Source organism: Crocuta crocuta, unplaced genomic scaffold, assembly GCF_008692635.1.
Source record: "Crocuta crocuta isolate KB4526 unplaced genomic scaffold, BGI_CrCroc_1.0 scaffold932, whole genome shotgun sequence".
Lineage (NCBI taxonomy): Eukaryota > Metazoa > Chordata > Mammalia > Carnivora > Hyaenidae > Crocuta > Crocuta crocuta.
The window spans coordinates 170,947-189,153 of NW_027528857.1; the positions used below are offsets into that span (position 1 = coordinate 170,947).

An 18,207-nucleotide genomic window follows, 5' to 3' on the forward strand; every position below is an offset into this window, starting at 1 on the left:
AAGGACCTGAACGTGAGACAGGAAACTATCAACACCCTAGAGGAGAAAGCAGGAAACAACCTCTTTGACCTCCACCGCAGCAACTTCTTACTTGACACATCCCCAAAAGCAAGGGAATCAAAAGCAAAAATAAACGATTGGGACATCATCACGATTAAAAGCTTTTGCACAGCAAAGGATACAACCCACAAAACTAATAGGCAACCGACGGAATGGGAAAAGATAGTTGCAAATGACATATCAGATAAAGGGTTAATATCCAGAATCTATAAGGAACTCACCAAACTACACGCCCGAAAAACAAACAACCCAGTGAAGAAATGGGCAGAAGATATGAACAGACACTTCTCCAAAGAGGACATCCAGATGGCCAACAGACACATGAAACGATGCTCAGCATCCCTCCTCATCAGGGAAATACAAATCAAAACCACACTGAGATACCACCTCACGCCAGTCAGAGTGGCTAAAATGAGCAAATCAGAGAACTCTAGATGCTGGCGAGGATGTGGAGAAACGGGCACCCTCCTACACTGTTGGTGGGAATGTAAACTGGTACAGCCCCTCTGGAAAACAGTGTGGAGGTTCCTCAGGAAACTAACAATAGAACTCCCCTATGACCCAGCAATAGCACTGCTAGGAATTTACCCAAGGGATACAGAAATGCTGATGCATAGGAGCACATGTACCCCAATGTTCATAGCAGCACTCTCCACAATAGCTAAAACATGGAAAGAGCCTAAGTGTCCATCAACGGACGAATGGATCAAGAAGATGTGGTTTATCTATACCATGGAATACTACATGGCAATGAGAAACAATGAAATCTGGCCATGTGTAGCAACATGGATGGACCTTGAGGGTGTTATGCTGAGCGAAATAAGTCAGGCAGAGAAGGACAAATATCATATGTTTGCACGTATAGGAGGATTAGGAGGAACTTGACGGAGGAACAAGGGGGAGAAGAAGGGGGGAAATGGTGGGGGAAAGGGAGAGAGGCAAACCATGAGAGACTCTTGAATGCTGACAAAAACTGAGGACTGCTGGATGTGTGGGGGAGGGGGGATGGGCATGGAGGAGGACACTCGTGGGGATGAGCACTGAGTGTTATGTGGAAACTAATTTGACAATAAACTATTTGTAAAAAAAAAAAAAAAGAACTCTCAACACTTAAAATGAGAAATAGGCACACCTCCCACTCCTAACACACACAGACAGGGGTAAAAACAGGAAAAGAGAAAAACTCTTAGCATATATATTTTCTGTAACAAAGTAACATGATTTTATAGACTTCTCATTAAAAGTGGATCTATCTAGCAGGCAAGGATGAAAAATGGAAATTTCCCCACATTGTTGTTATATAAGATCTAAAACATGCAGTATTTTCCTGCTATGCTGTGTTATCTCAATTGATTTGTTTCAGAGCATAAACGACTGTCTTTGTAAAGAGAGTCATGGCTTCTCAGTTTGAAAATGTCTTTTCCTATGGGGATTTTAGAACTTTAGGGGTATTACTGGTGGCAATACCATACGGGGTGTGTGAAGGAATCCCTGAAGTCCTATCACATAAGCAGTTACCTAATATGATTCTGTATTGGGAAACCTCCATCAAACTGCTTTTTAAAGGGGTGCCTGAGTGGTTCAGTTGGTTAGGCATCTGACTTTGGCGCAGGTCAGGTCATGATCTCACAACTTGTGAGTTCGAGCCCCACATCGGGCTCTGTGCTGGCAGCTCAGAGCCTGGAGTCTGCTTCAGACTCTGTCTCTCCCCTCTCTCTCCTCCCCTACTTATTCTCTCCCTCTCCCTTCTTGTCTTTCTCTCTCAAAATATAAACATTAAAAAAAAAAAAAAAAACTTCTGTCTTCAAGGGTGTCTGTCTTTCTGCACTATGTCTGAAGGGGACAAGGATGTCATATAAATGTATATCTCTGTATCAAAAAGAATTTTTTAAATGTATACCTATGCGTAGAGTTCACCCATCAGCATTTTTTTCAGCTTATATCTCTTTCATATATCTCTAATTATAACTCCCTTGGAGAATATCAAAGATAAAGCAATGAATGTGAAAACCTGATCCAATTTAAATTCCTCTGAAAGCATCCTAGCTTCACTTGACAAGTACCAACCTGCTGTGTACTGTTCCCCTTGTCTGTCTATCACAGACCTGGTGGAAAGTGTGAAGGCTGGGTACGAGGCTGATTTTCTAATGTACTCCAGACAGCTGACAGCCACAAACCTTATAGGATTCCTGACTGAAGGGTGCCTACCTTAGAATAACAGCCATGTTAAGATCATTTCTAGAGTAACTAATTTCTTCTATCAGGTAATACAACATTAACTGCTTTCCCTTCCTTTCGTACTATTTTTAAAATGTGAACAAAAAGAACATACAAAAGCAATAGCACAGTGACTGGGAAAAAGACTAGAGAAGAGGGAAAAGCAATTATCTCCAACTTTACACATTCATTTTCTTGCTGTTGTTTGCTGATATTTCACTCAAATCTTCCACCTTCCATTTATATAATAAGGGATAAAATATCTAAGAATGTATGTATATCCTAGACTTCCACTACTAGGTTCACTGTATTTCTTCAGGGTAGGGAATTCAAATGTGAAGCTAAACAGTCCAGTTTGCACCCCAGAGTTTTGTGATGTTTAATGCATTAGCTTGTGTGTTCCAGCCTCCGTGGAATTCTGAATTACATTTAGTTTGTGCCAGTCAACGACTCCGGCAGACCCCATGGTAGGACCGTGGGACAGATTGAGATTAAGAAGATCCCAGATCTTGTGCTCAGAAGTCAGCAGAAATAACAAGAAGATTACTCACCATCATCATAACATGCTTGGGACCTCTGTAGGCACAGAATCATTTCCCTGGAGGGAAAACTCCATTCTTTATTTTTCCCAGGAGGGATTACAGGCAGGTGGTCCTGGCAAATTTTAACAAGACCTTAAAAATCAAAATTGTCTCTGCTCTAGGGAAGCACTTGCAAAAGAGCAAACTTCCCAGACCTGAATAACAACCATTGCTGTGTACATGCTCCCTTGTCTGTGATTACTTAGTGCCCAGGGCAGGTTGTTCAGCCTCAGTATGCGCCCTGTGAAACAGAGACTGGCTCTCATCAATCCCAACATGACCCTGCACTCTGCAAGTGGCTGCAGTGACGCTACTGCCTTCAGGTGAGACATTGTACTGTCTCCACCCTTTCCTTTAGCTCCAAAGGCTGAGCCTCTCTTGTAAGAAAAAAAATACACATTCCAGTTATGGGCTGCTCCCAAGCTGTTCTTGGCACACCCTTCCTTTCTCACACAACTGCAATCTACTTTCCCTCTCTCTCCAAAGGTGATACACTAGAGCTAATCCCTCATCCCATGCCTTATCTCCTATGCTGGCCCAATGATTGGCTCTCAAGACTAATGTGTTCCATTGGCCAATGTGGTGCAAGTGGGCAGAGGGCTTCTCTGCTAAGCTTGTGCCTTGATCCAAACCTCCTTAGCCCACAGAGGGAAGCACTAAGGAAGCCCAGGGTTTGAAGGAACACTGAACTAGGGAGACAGGAATCCTGGTGCTTAGTGTGACCTTGGACATTATTAAATAACTGTGGGATTGAGGACAAATTGGTTGACTTTTCTATACTTTAGTTTGAAATATTATGAGGTATTTTATCCTTGTTCAGCTTAAATGCTGATGGAAAGTTGGGCAGTAAATGAGTAACCTAGAGCTGTCATGACAAAGTACCACACTGGGTGATGTAAAACAACAGAAATTTTTTGTCTCAAGGTTCTGGAGGCTAGAAGTCCCAAATCAGAGTGTCAGTAGAGCCATATTCCCTCTGAATGTTCTAGGGAAACACTGCTCCCATATGTCTCCCTAGTTTCTGGTGGTTGTTGGAAATCCTTGGCATTCCTTGCCCTACAGAGGCATTACTCTAACGTCTGCCTTCACATGGAATTTTCCTCTCTGTATCACTGTGTCCGAAGTTCTCTCATTGTATAAGGACATTGGCCATTAGAATAGGGCCTATCTTAATCCAATATGACCTCATCTTACCTTGAGTCCATCTGCAATAACCCTATTTCCAAATAAGGTCACATTCACATATACAAAGTATTAGGAATGAAGTTATTATTTTTTTTTGAAGGACACAATTCAACTCACAACAGTTGATGTCTAATGAATGATAAACCAGGGTGCATTTGCAAGAGTTGACTCATACAACAGAGGAATATGGACTAATGAAGAAAAGGTTTGGCATTAAAGCATCGTGAGCCAAGGGGACAAGTAGAAGGGTCCAAATGTTGTGAGTCTCTCAGCTGAGTTCCTTGGACCAGTTGAGAGTTATGTGGAAAACGAAGATTGAAAGAAAGGTTGAAAGAACACTTTCACAAAAGATCTTGTGAAATTTTGGCTCATGTAACAACAATTCCAATACAGAAGGAGGAAGAGAGCATTCTCTGTATCACTGTAGAAATTCTATGGCTCAGAACAAAGGGGACAAAGCACTTAATAAATATCTGTTTAGTTTAACCTCATCATTGTTTCTACCTTCTTGTAGCATCAGCATCTCATATTTCTTTGAGGGAGCTACCCCTCCCCCACTCTCAGTCTGTGAGGTGTGGTGGGCCTTTTCCCTCCAGTGGTGGCCACATGCCTGGGACTTGGCCAATCAGAGTGAATGGGTCAGAGTTAGCACATGACACAAAGCAGCCAATGAGATTCAATTCCATGACTCTTCATAGAAGTATAAGGAAGACGTATCTTTTTACTTTATCTACTATCCAAAATCATTTTTTTTCTTTTTTGTGATTTTAAAGATTTACTCTCTTAGGAACATTAAACTGCATGCAATATAGTATTGATTATACTCATCATGCTGTACACTGGATCCTCAGAACTTACTAACCTTATAATTGGAAGTTTGGACACTATGATCAACGTCTCCCCATTTTCCCCACCAGCCAGCCCCTGGCAACCATTTTACTCTCAGTTACTATAATTTCAGTTTTTTTTTTTTTTTTTTTAGAATCTACATATAAGTGAGATCACACAAGATTTGTCTTTTTCTGTCTGACATTACACTTTGTATAATGTCCTCAGGTTTCATCCATGTTATCACAATGGCAGGATTTCCTTCTTTTTTATGACTAAATAATATTCTTATATATATGAGTGAGTATATGTATGTGTGTGTATCATATTTCCTTTATGCATTTATGCATCAGTAGTCATTTAGGTGGTCTCCATATCTTTACTATTGTGTATAATGCTGCAATGAACATGGGGATATAGGCAGTAGATCGTAAAAGTTCTTACCACAGGAAAAAGGTAACTATGTGAGGTGACAAATGTATTAACTAACCTTATTGTGACAATAATTTTGTTATATACATGTATGTCAAATCAGTGTGTTGTGTACCTTAAAATCACACAATATTGTATGTCAATTATATATCAGTGAAGCTACACAAAATTAATTGATCATAAAAATAAGGTACCACCCTTAATAATAATACACTATGTTGTTTCATTAGAATGTTTTAGAGGAAGAAATTCCTCCACATAAAATGTACATACCAATTTTGTGACATAATTAGATCTAGAAACATAAAGTGTAGAAAGAATGGATCTAAGAATCAAGGAAATAGAAAATTTTTTGGCTTCATTCTCCAACTTGCAATTTGCAAAGAATGCTGGAAGCTTAAATGAAATCGAAAGATTTCACAATCTGCTCTACTGAGCTTTACATACCTGAGTTTGGATTATTAGGACAAGATGGGGTGCCTGATTTTTTGTTTGGCTTTAAGTCAAAAGTCTGCCTCTAGGGTGCTTGGGTGACTCAGTCAGTTAAGCATCTGACTTCGGCTCAGGTCATGATCCCACACCACAGTTCATGGGTTCGAGCCTAACATCTAGCTCTGTGCTGACAACTCAGAGCCTGGAACCTGCTTCAGATTCTGTGTCTCCCTCTTTCTCTCTGCTCCTTCCCTACTCACCCTCTGTCTCGCTCTTTCTCTCTCTCTCTCAAAAATAAATAATCTTAAAAAAATTAAATGTTACACTACCTCCAAAGAAACAGAAAATGATTAATTATATTACAGAACAACATCTGATACTGGACTTTTTGTGAACAAATTTTAAAATATAGATACTTTAAATCAATGTGTTTCAAAGAGAAACAGAAATTTGTTGTTGCCTTGTTATCCATCAGCCAATGGTATGAATAATCACTAATGGCATGTGTTAACTAAAACTAAACCTACCAGCAAGAAGAATACACAATAAAAATTTAACAGTTAAAAAAAGAAAGAAAGGAAAATCAATGCTTGTCTCTACTCCATGGAGAGAAGACATGTCTTAAACTGAATCTAAGACAGAGAAAACTAGAACCAAGAGACAGAGAATAGAAGACTGCAAGTAGAAAGAGAAAAGAATAGAATAGAAGACTATAGAAAAAGAAGTCCTGAAAGAGAAAGAGAAAGAAGGAGAGACAGTGAAACTGCTGACCTCTTGATATTTTTGGCTGCAGCCCTACCCTCCCTTCTATTTTTAGCTGGATAAGCTAATAAAGTTCTTTCTTTTGGCTTGAGCCAGTTTGATTTGGGTTTCTGACACTTAAAACCAAAAGCGCTCAAAATAACATGAGGCCCATTTGGCCTGGTTGGGTTCTACAGCTTTGAAAGCAACGGAAGGCAGCACTCAGTGTAGCCAAGTTGTGCCTGTATCAACAGCCATGGNGGCTGAGCTCAGTCTTAAATGATTTTCTAGTCTGAAGTCTTACATGGATTGGCACAAGTTGAACATAATGGGGCTAGTTCCAACAACATGTGAGTCACCCTGGGAAGCCTCATATGCAACTATAGGAAACCCACCAGGGTCCAGTTATACACATGTGCACCATAAGACAACAACTTGTGGGGGTTACCATTAATGGGAAACTATTTTTTACTCATAAACTGAAGAGGCTTAGGGGACCTTCTGGCTACATGTCTAATAAAAAAGTAGCATGTGCCTCTCCCAGCACAGCCCTCCAGGTTCTGCTGTGATCCAGATTTCTATTATTTCATAAAATAATTAAAGTTAGCTTCTTCCTCCTGTACCTAGACTCAAAACACATTCTCTTCTTATGCCTTAGAACAAAGAGTCAGAATAAAGAGAAAGCCCCTGGGGCACTTGGGTGGCTCAGTCAGTTAAGCATTTGATTGGATTTCAGCTCAGGTCATGATCTCATGGTTTTCACTGACAGTGTGGAGCCTGCTTGGGATTCTCTCTCTCTCCATCTCTCTCTCTCTATCCCTCCCCTACTCACATGTTCTCACATGTTCATTCTCTCTCTCTCAATCTCTCTCTCTCTCTCTCTCTTTCTCTCTCTCAAAATAAATACACAGTGAAAAAGAGAGAGAGAGAGAAAAATCCAGAGGCATGGGTGTGTGAACTTGGACATGCACATGTGTGCATGTGAGCAATCTGGGAATTGCTGAAATGTGTTTTTTTTAATGTATTTTTGAGAGAGAGAGAGCATGAGCAGAGGAGGAGCAGAGAGAGAGGGGAACAGAGGATCTGAATGGGACTCTGTGCTGACAGCAGCAAGCCTGATGCAGGGTTCAAACTCACAAACCATGAGATCATGACCTGAACCAAAGTCAGACACCTAACCAACCAGCTGAGCCACCCAGGTGCCCCCTGAAATGTGGGGTTTCAATTGGACACAGAGTTAAGCTGAAAGCACCAACTTCACAGCATCAAGCACTTGGCCATGTATTCTTTCTTTATAGGATAACTAGGGTTAGTGCTTAGCAAACACAACTTAAATTTTGGAATGTCTCTGGAGCTCATTTTTCTCAGAAAAAGGAGCATTTTCTTTTTATTGCTGTTTAAGGGGCTGTAATATCAATACAAACTGAAGGGTTAATGAAAGAGAAGTCAAGACATCAATAAAAATGAACTTTGGAAGATGAAGATGTGTATATAACAGCAAACTAAAGGAAACAAGACTACAGAAATCTACAAAATTAAATAAGCCCATAAAGTTTGAACATTTCACTTTAAGCCCAAGGACATCAAAAAGCAAACAACATGCATAAATGCCCCTCATGAAAATCTGAAATAGAACATCAAATTCAGCATGTAGAAATCTGAAAATGAATAGATATGCAAAACAGTTGTTTCCTGATGTGATTACAGAAATCATGCCTAATTTCCTCAGTATAACTACTACACATTTAAAACATTGTTATGTCATGTTTGAGCGATAGTCACTTCACCAGTTAGGAGCCTAACTGGAAGGTCAATAAAGGTCAGATTCTTGCTCCATAGAAATCTCCTCAATGGCCTCCCTAATAACTGAACGCTGTCAGGCTTGAGCTGGCTATCTACATTTTACAAACAAATATTGTCGTAAGCAGGCTTAATTGGCTACTTAGCTACCAGAATAATTGTGTGTACATTGGAAGTAAATGAATTACATGTACACTGGAAGTAAATGAATTGTGTGTACACTGGAAGTAAACGAAGCACACACAAACAAGACACTCACCTTTTCTCCCCTGAGGATCGTGGCAGTTTTCATGGATGCACAGGCCCCAGGCAGACCAGGAAGATACTATACAGTTGGTAGAGCAAGGGATACTGCAGAGCCGAGAGGCTGAAGGGGCAGGTCCCAAACATAATGTCTTTTTCACCGGTCTAGAGACTAAAGGATAGAAAAAAATAATGATCTGTGTCACATTTAGAATTATTATTATTTAAGTTCATCTATTTACTGTGAAAGAGAGAGAAAGAGAGTGTCTGCAGGAGAGGGGAAGACAAAGAGGGAGAAGAGAATCCCAAGCAAGCTCTGCATGGTCAGTGCAGAGTCTCATGAGGGGCCTGAATTCACAAACCATGAAGTCATGACCTGAGCTGATACTGATACCCAGGCACCTGCAGGCTAGAATTACTAATGTCTTTATTTGTGTGCCTACCTTGCCCACATGGTTAAAGAGTATATACAAACAAAACATAAACAATCTCTCATACTTGTTGCTTAGCTCTCTACAATTAGCATTTTGGGTAAAAAATTATTTAGCAACAAAAGGCATGCACTGAGTTTCCTGCTTCACAGAATATTCCCTGGGAATTCAAGAGAGGACTGGAAATATAGATACAAATTATCTAGTTATGATTTTAAAAAATTAAATGGCTTTGTGAAGTTTCAAGATGAGTCTATCTAGACTATATAAATGACTGAGTTGCTGAGAAAAAATCAAAATCGAGCCCCTGAGGTGGGGTGTTTAGCATAACCAATCTACTGCTGTTACTCCCCTGAGGGGTGGAGCTCTCAAAGACATAGCAGAAAAATGGTTTTTCGAAAAGAAGAAAAATCAGGATATGTGGCTGCAGAATTAGCCCCTCAAAGCCAGTTTCATTAGTGAGGCACAGAAGCACAAGAAATGTCTGAAAAGCCATGGCAAGATGCCAAACTAGAAGCCTTCCACTCCTTCCTTATGCACCTGCACCCAGAGTGTGCCCAGAACCGGGTCACTTCAGGATGCAGAGACCATCTGGCCATGAGGGTCATTCACCAAGTAACTTTTCCATGCAGATCCATTCTGGGCACCATGAAAATACACAGATGATGAAAAAGATGAGCTCCTGATTCTTATGGAGCTTATAACAGGACAGGAGTCAGGATACAAATGATACAATAAAAGAATAGCCAAATGCATAACGATGCTTATACAGAGTGATTTTACACTACGGTAGTTTTGGACCAATTCAGAGTTTGTGAACAAATGGCTTAAGACCGGACAGTTTTATCTTATGAAATGACTTGTACTATTGTCTAAATATTTCCCATATGTCATGTCTATCTGGTTAAGCGGATTAAAAGTGCTTCAAAAACAAAGACGGGTGTGACAGGACTGGGTGGTAAATCACACCATCTACTTCGCTTCTTCTTTCTTAAAGACATGTTTCTAATGAACAGTAGGGCAGCTTGAGGTGCTTATGAAGGTGAGCAGGAAAACAAAAGTTCGTGAACGAAAATAAGAATGTTTGTTTACAACTAAGTCTTATATATTTTACCAAAAAGATTTGACCTGACTTAAAATAAAAGAGAGGGGCAAAGCAAGATGGCCAATGTAAATGTCAAAGATCACAAGCCATGTAGAGAAGGTGAGGATAGCAAGAGAGAACAAATACTGGGGGCAACTGATGTGTTACTGGGAAGGCTGAACTGTTTCTGATCAAACAGAAATTGGGCTGGCCAGAAGGACAGCGAGATGGGAGGTTGGAGTGACCAGGAATGGGATTTACATATGACACTGGTAGATTGTGGATAAAGAAGAATCTGTAACATACTTCAATAATAAGAAGACAGTGTATGAGAGAGAAATAGAGGAGAAGAAGAAGAAGAAGAAGAAGAAGAAGAAGAAGAAGAAGAAGAAGAAGAAGAAGAAGANGGAGGGGGAGGAGGAGGAGGGGGAGGAGGGGAAGAAGGAGACGGCCAACCACCACCACCTTTGAGTTGGGTAAGCACCACCTTTGAGTTGGGTAAGGGGTTTGTGATTCCTTTCCCAGGGATGAGCAAGAGAAAACACACAAGATTGCCGTTCACTGACTACATCATGCATTCATTCTAAAACCATCAGTACCCACTTTAAATTAGACCCTCTTGGATGGTGTCTGCTTTCAAGGAGCTCTCAATCAAGAAGGGTAAGTCAAGTAGCACATTAGGGAAATTGATGGAAAGTGATGCCTCAGAGCATTGGAATGGAAAGTTACACAGCCAGAGGTCTTAAAATGCCTTTGGGTCTGGGCCCATGCTCATTAGCATGTGTTCTCACAAATTCAGATACAAGTTTCTCCCAAAAAACTGAAGCAGTGATAGTAAAGGAACTGGAGAATGTAAACAAATTAATCTAGTTATTTAATACACATTTATAGTGCATGCCAGACACTGGTTATAAACATCAGTTCACTTAAGCTGCATAACTTTGAGGTATAGATTATTACTATTTCAAGTTTAAAAATGTGGAATCCAGAGGCCCCTGCGTAGCTCAGTCAGTTAAGTGCACAACTTTGACTAAGGTCATGATCTCATGGTTCAGGGGTTTGAGTCCTGCTGTCGGGCTGTGTGCTGACAGATCAGAGCCTGGAGCCTGCTTTAGATTCTGTTTCTCCCACTCTCTGCCTCTCCCCCACTCACACTCAGTCGTTCTCTCAAAAATAGATAAACATTAATCTTTAAAAAAAAAAAGATCTTTAAAAAATGTGGAATCTGCAAAACAGAAATGTTTACTCACTTGCCCACATTCTTAATTAGTCAGCTGTAGAGTTGAGATTGGGATCTCAAGTAGCCTGGCTCCAGAGTCTGTGCTCTTTTTTGAAAAAAAGAATTTTTTTAATGTTTATTTTTGAGAGAGACAGAGACAGAGTGCGAGTGGGGGTGGGGAAGAGAGAGAGACACAAAGAATCCGAAGCAGGCTCCAAGATGTCAGCACAGAGCCTGATGCGGGGCTTGCACTCACAAACCATGAGATCATGACCTAAGCTGAAGTCAGACACTTAACTGACTGAGCCACCCAGGCACCCCAGAGTCTATGCTCTTAATCACCATCAATCATAGGATATTCAATGTATACTGATAAGTACCTATGATGTGTCAATACTGTGTTAGGTGCTGAAGCCAGACAAAGTCCCTGTCCTCATGGAACCTATATTTCTGTGTGAGTTGATACTAACCATACATGAGTCCATGAGTCCCAACAAGAAGACTGGAAAGCTGTTACTGCTGCTTCTCCTTCTTTTGTCTTACTGCAACACCAGACAGATTTTAGGTGTCTGGTGATCAATGCTTAGAAGATACCCCAACTTCTCAGCTCCAAGACCCAGGAGACATGTGCTGCTACAACTTTTTTATTTGAGGTTGAGCCCTGCAGATGAAACTATTCAATCTACCACTGCAGCACCTAGGCCCACAGGCGACCTTCACTACTATCATTAGAAGCTTCTTAATGTCTGTGTAATAAGTAAGCTTGCATATTGGCAGTACAACTAGAAAGAGACTGAGAATGTGTCCTATGTCAAGGACATTGTTTTTATAGATTATTATGTTTATCTGACTTATTTTTGGAGGGCTTTAAGAATGTTTGGGAGGTATAGGGTTAAGTCACTGAGGGTCTCTTTTGATAAATACTTAACTGTCAATCAGTTGACTGTTGGATATTAGGGATAATGGTACTCCTAAGATTTAGAAGTAGGGAGGGACATGGTATATGCAAGAGAGAAGCTGGAGGGAGTGGGATTCCATGGAGACTATTAAGTGTCATAATTACAAGGCCCAGGGGTGGAAATAAGGCCATTTGTCAGAGCATTCATGCCTCTTTAGCACCTATTGCTTTGACAGACAGTAGATCTTAATCCATACAGATAAATTATTCCAGTGCCAGGCAACATGTCTAAGATGCTTCAGCTGAGCATTGAATCAATGTACTTGGGCCAACCTATCTCTATCTCAGATCCTCTGGGCTACATTTGTTCTGGAAATAAATCATAAGCAAATCACAGAGCACTGAGCAGCTTCAGACCACTTAGGTAGTTTTCTCCGCAGGAAGAGAAAACACTGAATATCCCTATGCCTGTTGACTATTCAGACCTAGAAGGGAGCTTGAGAGTTAATTTATTTTAATTCATCAATTTTACCCAAAAAAACTGAGCTCCAAAGACATTAGTCAGCAACTTGAGGGCAGATCAAAACTTGAGCCTTGTCCAGGTGGTTGACTCACCTCTATCTGTCCCTGTTGGATTTACTTCCATGGAATGGACTCATCAGACAGGATACACAAGGCTACTTATACTAAGGATATTTTATTTTCTTTATGAATCACAGTAACTCCAATGGAGGCAGTCAGTGACACAAGAGATCCAAGATGTACATGAAAGCTGTGGGCTCACTGTACCAAATCCTTTCCCTATTTCATCACTATTTTTACACTCCTCCAAATCCTTGCTCATTCCTTCCCCACCAAGCAAGAGGTAATGAAACCAAACTTTGCTCCACTTCAAGAGATTATTTACTTCTTTTATTTGTAGCTATTAACATTGTAATAAAATAATTTTGGGAGGTGAGCAGGATGTAGAAGTGAGATGGGCCACCTGGATTTGGATGGTTTGTGCACTTTACTTGGCTGAACTACAGCCATGATGTTTGTAGATGCTGTTTTCTACCCATATGAAATCCCTTCTCTAGATATACTGACTGAAAAATTTTACTTCTCTTTACCATTTCTGTCTTCTCAGATGCAATGAATCCCTATTCTAATCAGTCCAGGTCTATGCTTGTCTCTCTTGTACCAGATGCCTTTTAGACCATGTCACCTTGACCCCTTCTGCCATTTCTGGGTTGACCAATTGCCTGAATAGATAAGCAATTATACAAGATTTTACATTCTATTCAGGTTTTGTAGGCAGCAAAGTTCATCCCTATAGATACTTCTCATGGTCACAATGTGTTAAAGACCCAAAATAACTTTCAACTCAGAAATTGAGATGGTACATAGTGGTAGCTTTCCAAGTACTAGGTAATATAATACACTATTATAAGTGATTGTACATATGCAGTAGTCATTAATACTTTGGATATTTTGGTGCCTAACCTGGCATTTTTCCTTTGCAATAAGAAATTATTAAATTGACCTGCCTTACAAGAAACGCAAAAGTCTGCTACTAATGATTGCGAAGTTGTCTTAAATAATGAATTGTTCCATGAACAGAATGCTAATTAATAAGAGGGAAAATAAGCTGGGTAGATGATATGTTTAATTTTTAAAAATAAACACACACAAAGCTGTTCTTAATTCTAGAAATGTACAAAGTTCATGCTATTCCTTAATGACAAGGTGATTTCAGATGAGCATACAAATTCAATCAAAATGATTTGTAATTAGGAAGAAAAATGCCTATTGTGACATGAGCATGTGACTGCCATTGTAAAGAAAAATGAGTACCTTCACATTTTATTTTTTGAAACTAAATCAAGCTCTAATCCAAACTAATTTGAATTAACACAGAAATAAGTTGGCAAAGATTCAGTACAAGTATATTATCCCCCACCCCTACTGATGGCCAATTTGCAAGATCTAAATTTCAATGCCTCTTAATGCCTCAAGAAGAGACTGAAGTGAAATTGCATAATATTTCATTAATTATAATTAATAACCTGGTATCCTTTAATTAAAAAAAATAGTAAGTTCTATTTGCTTAAAGTAAAAAGAGCTATCACAATGCCAGTGGAATTTTTTCATTTTTTAATATATCTATTATTGGATGAAAAATAAAGTCAGTCTCTGAAAATTCAGAAGGTGTTTGAGGTAATTCTGCCATGGCATAATGGAGCTCACCTTTCCTTCTGCACAGAAAGAATGATCTTAAAGATGGTCAAGGAGTTAGTCACAAGATATTGATTTTTTTCCTACTATTTTCAAGGAGGTGGAGACGAAAAGAAAATAAAGGTGATGTTTGCTACTTCCTGGGAAGTCTTGAAACCTGGACTATGTCACTGTTTTTTATTTTAGGGATTGCAAAGTCCTCCTGCGAATAATATATTCCATCTACAGTTGATTTTACATAAAATATTTGTTTTTTCAGAATGACATCAGCCTTCAAGAAGAAGCTAGACAAAAAAAGTCATATTCATTTCAATTTTCCAAATCAAATGCAGATACTGTAAACCCCAAAGGGAATTTTCACTCAAACCCCAAAACCCCCTCATTCCATGGGGTCTCCAAGAACAACCATAATAGAAACAACAATTGCTAAGATTTAATTCAAAACTAATGAAAGAGCCTACTTATGTAAAAACAGTGCATTCTAAATGATTTTTGAGAAACAATATTGTCTCTGACATATTCATTTAGGGAGTATACTGAGTTGGCAGAAATTCAATCCACCTTACTGCTAAAATAAATAGGCCTCTTCTACAGACTGAAGGAGTCAAATGGTTGAAGGGGAAAGATAAATAATATTACAATTTTAACCAGAAAGCTATTTTCCTTCAAGAAGCTTCATGTATTATTTCAATTGCCTTTTGCCACTGGGATTTGCAAAATAATGGATCATTCTTTTAACTTAGTGCATGGAATAAAAGCAATCTGTCTTCTAGCACTTATAGGCAGCTTAAAGAATTAAATCACATCTCATCCTATTATACCTAATAAAGCTTAATTTTAGCCATATTGTGACTCTCTTGGCAAACTGCTGTGCAATACAATTTGGCAGCAAGATGCATGTGTATGTACTGTGAATTTAATATCTAAAAATAATTCCTGCAATTAGAAATAATTACATGAAATGTGACCACATATAAGAGAGTTTTCCAAATTTCATTCATTTTATAAAGCCAGTCAGAAAATGCCTAGTGATTTTTCTTAATGCTACAGAGTAACAACACTATAGGTAACGAGGCAAAACAAGATTCAGAATACAAATGAAGCCAAAATAAATGAGGTACCTGTACAATTTTGGAAAGTAATCAAAATCAATATCCAACAATTATATAATATATCAGCCTTTGGCCCAATATTCATATATTTCTATTATCATATATTTTCTCCTCTATTCTTCTTTTGAGAATTTTTCTGATTGTTTCTCAGCCTTTTAGCTCAGAGCAAAAACTGAGGTATAGAGAGGGTGGAAGGAGCAAAAGCTGACCTAAATGGCATCTTTCACAGCGTACAGAGTTAAAAATACCATTATTGATGAGAGAGGATGGAAAGGAGATCAATGAAAGGTGGGGGAGTGCTCAGGCAAGGAGAAAAAGTGAAGAGGCAGGGAGGCAGGTAAGAGGAAGAGTCACCTCACAAGATGTCAGCGGCACAACTATGAAATGTGGGGAAAGTACAGCTTTTAAAAGGGTTTTCATGAAACAGTCCTCCTCATAACTCAGAGATTTGCAACCTGGAGTTCATTTTCCCATAAAAACAATGGCAAAAGTTGAATAAGAAACAGTTTTCCCAGGAATGATCACGAATGCCTATTTTACTGATTACTATTTTAAGGTTAGTAATAATAGCCTAATAACACATTAGTAACCCACTTGGTTCTAAGTGCCGTGCTATGGACTTACATGCAATTTCTCATTCATTCATCATGATCACTTAGAGTAAGTATCATCATCATTTCCATTCTGCAGATGAAATAACAGAGGATAAATTATTTGCCCAAAATGACAAAGCTAATAAATGACAAACACAGGTTCAGGGTTCTTAAAATCCCCTCTTCTCTAATACTACACTATACTTGTATTTGCAATAAAAATTATGATAGAAAACAAACTCTACTGTAATAGTAATAATTGATCTGGAAAATAAATAGGTGAATATTCTCTCCACTTCCAAAAATTTCTAAAGTGAGATAAAACAGAAAAAAAGTAATTTAAAAATATCATTGGTAAAGACCAAATCTCAAGAAAGTGTAGTTAAAGGAAGATAAGGAGATAGGTGGGTATTTCTATATGATTCTGAACAGTAAAGGTTTGAGGGAGCGGATGAAATTAGACTATAATGACTATTTTCATCCTAAAACTTGGGTTTAGGGCCATCCCTAAGGAATTACGATGAGTTCACAATAAGCAAACCCCCACCGCCTTAAGATTTCCTAAAGAGCAAAAGATGCCGAAAGAAACCATTAAGGTAGTGGAAGAGTGAAACCAGTGAAGGGTGAAAGCTGTGTGCCCAGCTCACCTTCCACTGGGTACACACAGTATCCCTAGCGCAATCCTCTCTCCTTATCAACCGTATCCAACCAATGCCTCCCAGCAACTGAGGAAAGGCAGAGGTGACAGCAGGACATCCCTAAGTCCACTGGGCAAAAACGGGGAGGAAGAGGATGTTTTGAAAAATAGAAGGAAAAAAAATGTGGTTAAGATAAGGAAATCTCAGGGGAGGGAAAGGGAGCAGGAAGAACTGGTAAGGAGGGTGAGAAGGACACAGCAGAAAGCAGAGCTGTGTCCCCCAGACTTCAGTACTGGTCACAAGATGCCCTATTAGTTCCCCAGAAGCAAGCAAGGCAGACCTTTGTCTGTGTCAGTTTAGAAGGTGGGTATTTCAGGGGCGCCTGGGTGGCTTAGTCGGTTAAGCGTCCGACTTTCGCTTAGGTCATGATCTCGCAGTTCGTGGGTTCGAGCCCCGCGTCGGGCTCTGTGCTGACTGCCAGCTCAGAGCCTGGAGCCTGTTTCAGTCTGTGACTCCCTCTCTCTCTGACCCTCCCCTGCTCACGCTGTCTCTCTCTCTCTCCTAGAAATAAATAAAAAACATAAAAAAAAATTTAAAAAAAAAAATAGAAGGTGGGTATTTCAATCTGGGTATTATAACTGAATGGAAACTTATAATAATGGTAACAAGAAGGGGAAATCCATATTCAATGAGGCAACATAAATCTCTAAAAACAATATCACAAACTCCAAAACTTAAAGCTCTTAAAAAAAAAAGAAAAGAAAAAGAAAAAAAGGAGGGAAAATATGTGGTACTTATTTTATAGGGCCAGGAAAGAACTTTTTTTTCTAAAATAAATATTCACACCATCCTGTTTTTAAAGGAAGGGATACTGAAGGCCTCACTGTACTCGGTAGATACCCTTGTTAGCATATGCTACTTTATATTTGCAAATCATTTTAGACTGAACAAGTTAATTCAACTTCAAAGGAAAGCTCCTGGGATTCACCAGGTCCCTAAGTAGTGATATGAACGATACACGGAATAATAATTTTTAAAATGCAGAATAGTTCATTCTTTTGTGTGAGAAACTGCATTACACATTTTCGAAGCAAAACATAAATTACAAACCAAAACCTCTGCATTGCAAAGCTAGATGAAAGCTCCTTCCTCCCAGGCCTATTCAGGCACTGCAAGTCCTACACTGCATAGCTAGCTCTTCACTAGGTCAAGGCCATCATTGTAAATTAGTGGCCTTCAACTTGCCTAAACCAATGGAGTTTAATATAGTCCCAACACAGAAGCACTGGGTCAAAATTGGGAAGGGGGTAGCAGAGAGTACAGTAAAGATTTGTATCTTCAAAAATCTTTATAATTAGCAGGTTGGGGAATCAGTACTCTAAATAATTTATGGAGTATCACTGAAAAACAGAACAAAAATACAATTGGCAAAATATGATTATTTTTTAAAAACCCATTACATTGAGGATCTACTACTACTATGTGAAATTGGGTAA

The 18,207-nt window shown here is 39.2% G+C and overlaps 1 protein-coding gene across 1 annotated transcript in view; it reads right to left on the bottom strand.

Moving 5' to 3' along the window:
* Positions 1-12,797, bottom strand: part of LOC144224954 (thrombospondin type-1 domain-containing protein 7B-like) — a 144,988-nt gene extending 132,191 nt beyond the window's left edge. Inside the window, exons 1-2 of the mRNA XM_077756051.1 lie at positions 12,767-12,797; positions 8,536-8,691 (exon numbers count right to left, since the gene is read on the bottom strand). Coding sequence (XP_077612177.1) covers positions 8,536-8,691; positions 12,767-12,797 — 187 coding nt within the window. The remainder of the gene's footprint in view (positions 1-8,535; positions 8,692-12,766) is intronic.
* Between the last annotated feature and the right edge of the window lie 5,410 nt (positions 12,798-18,207).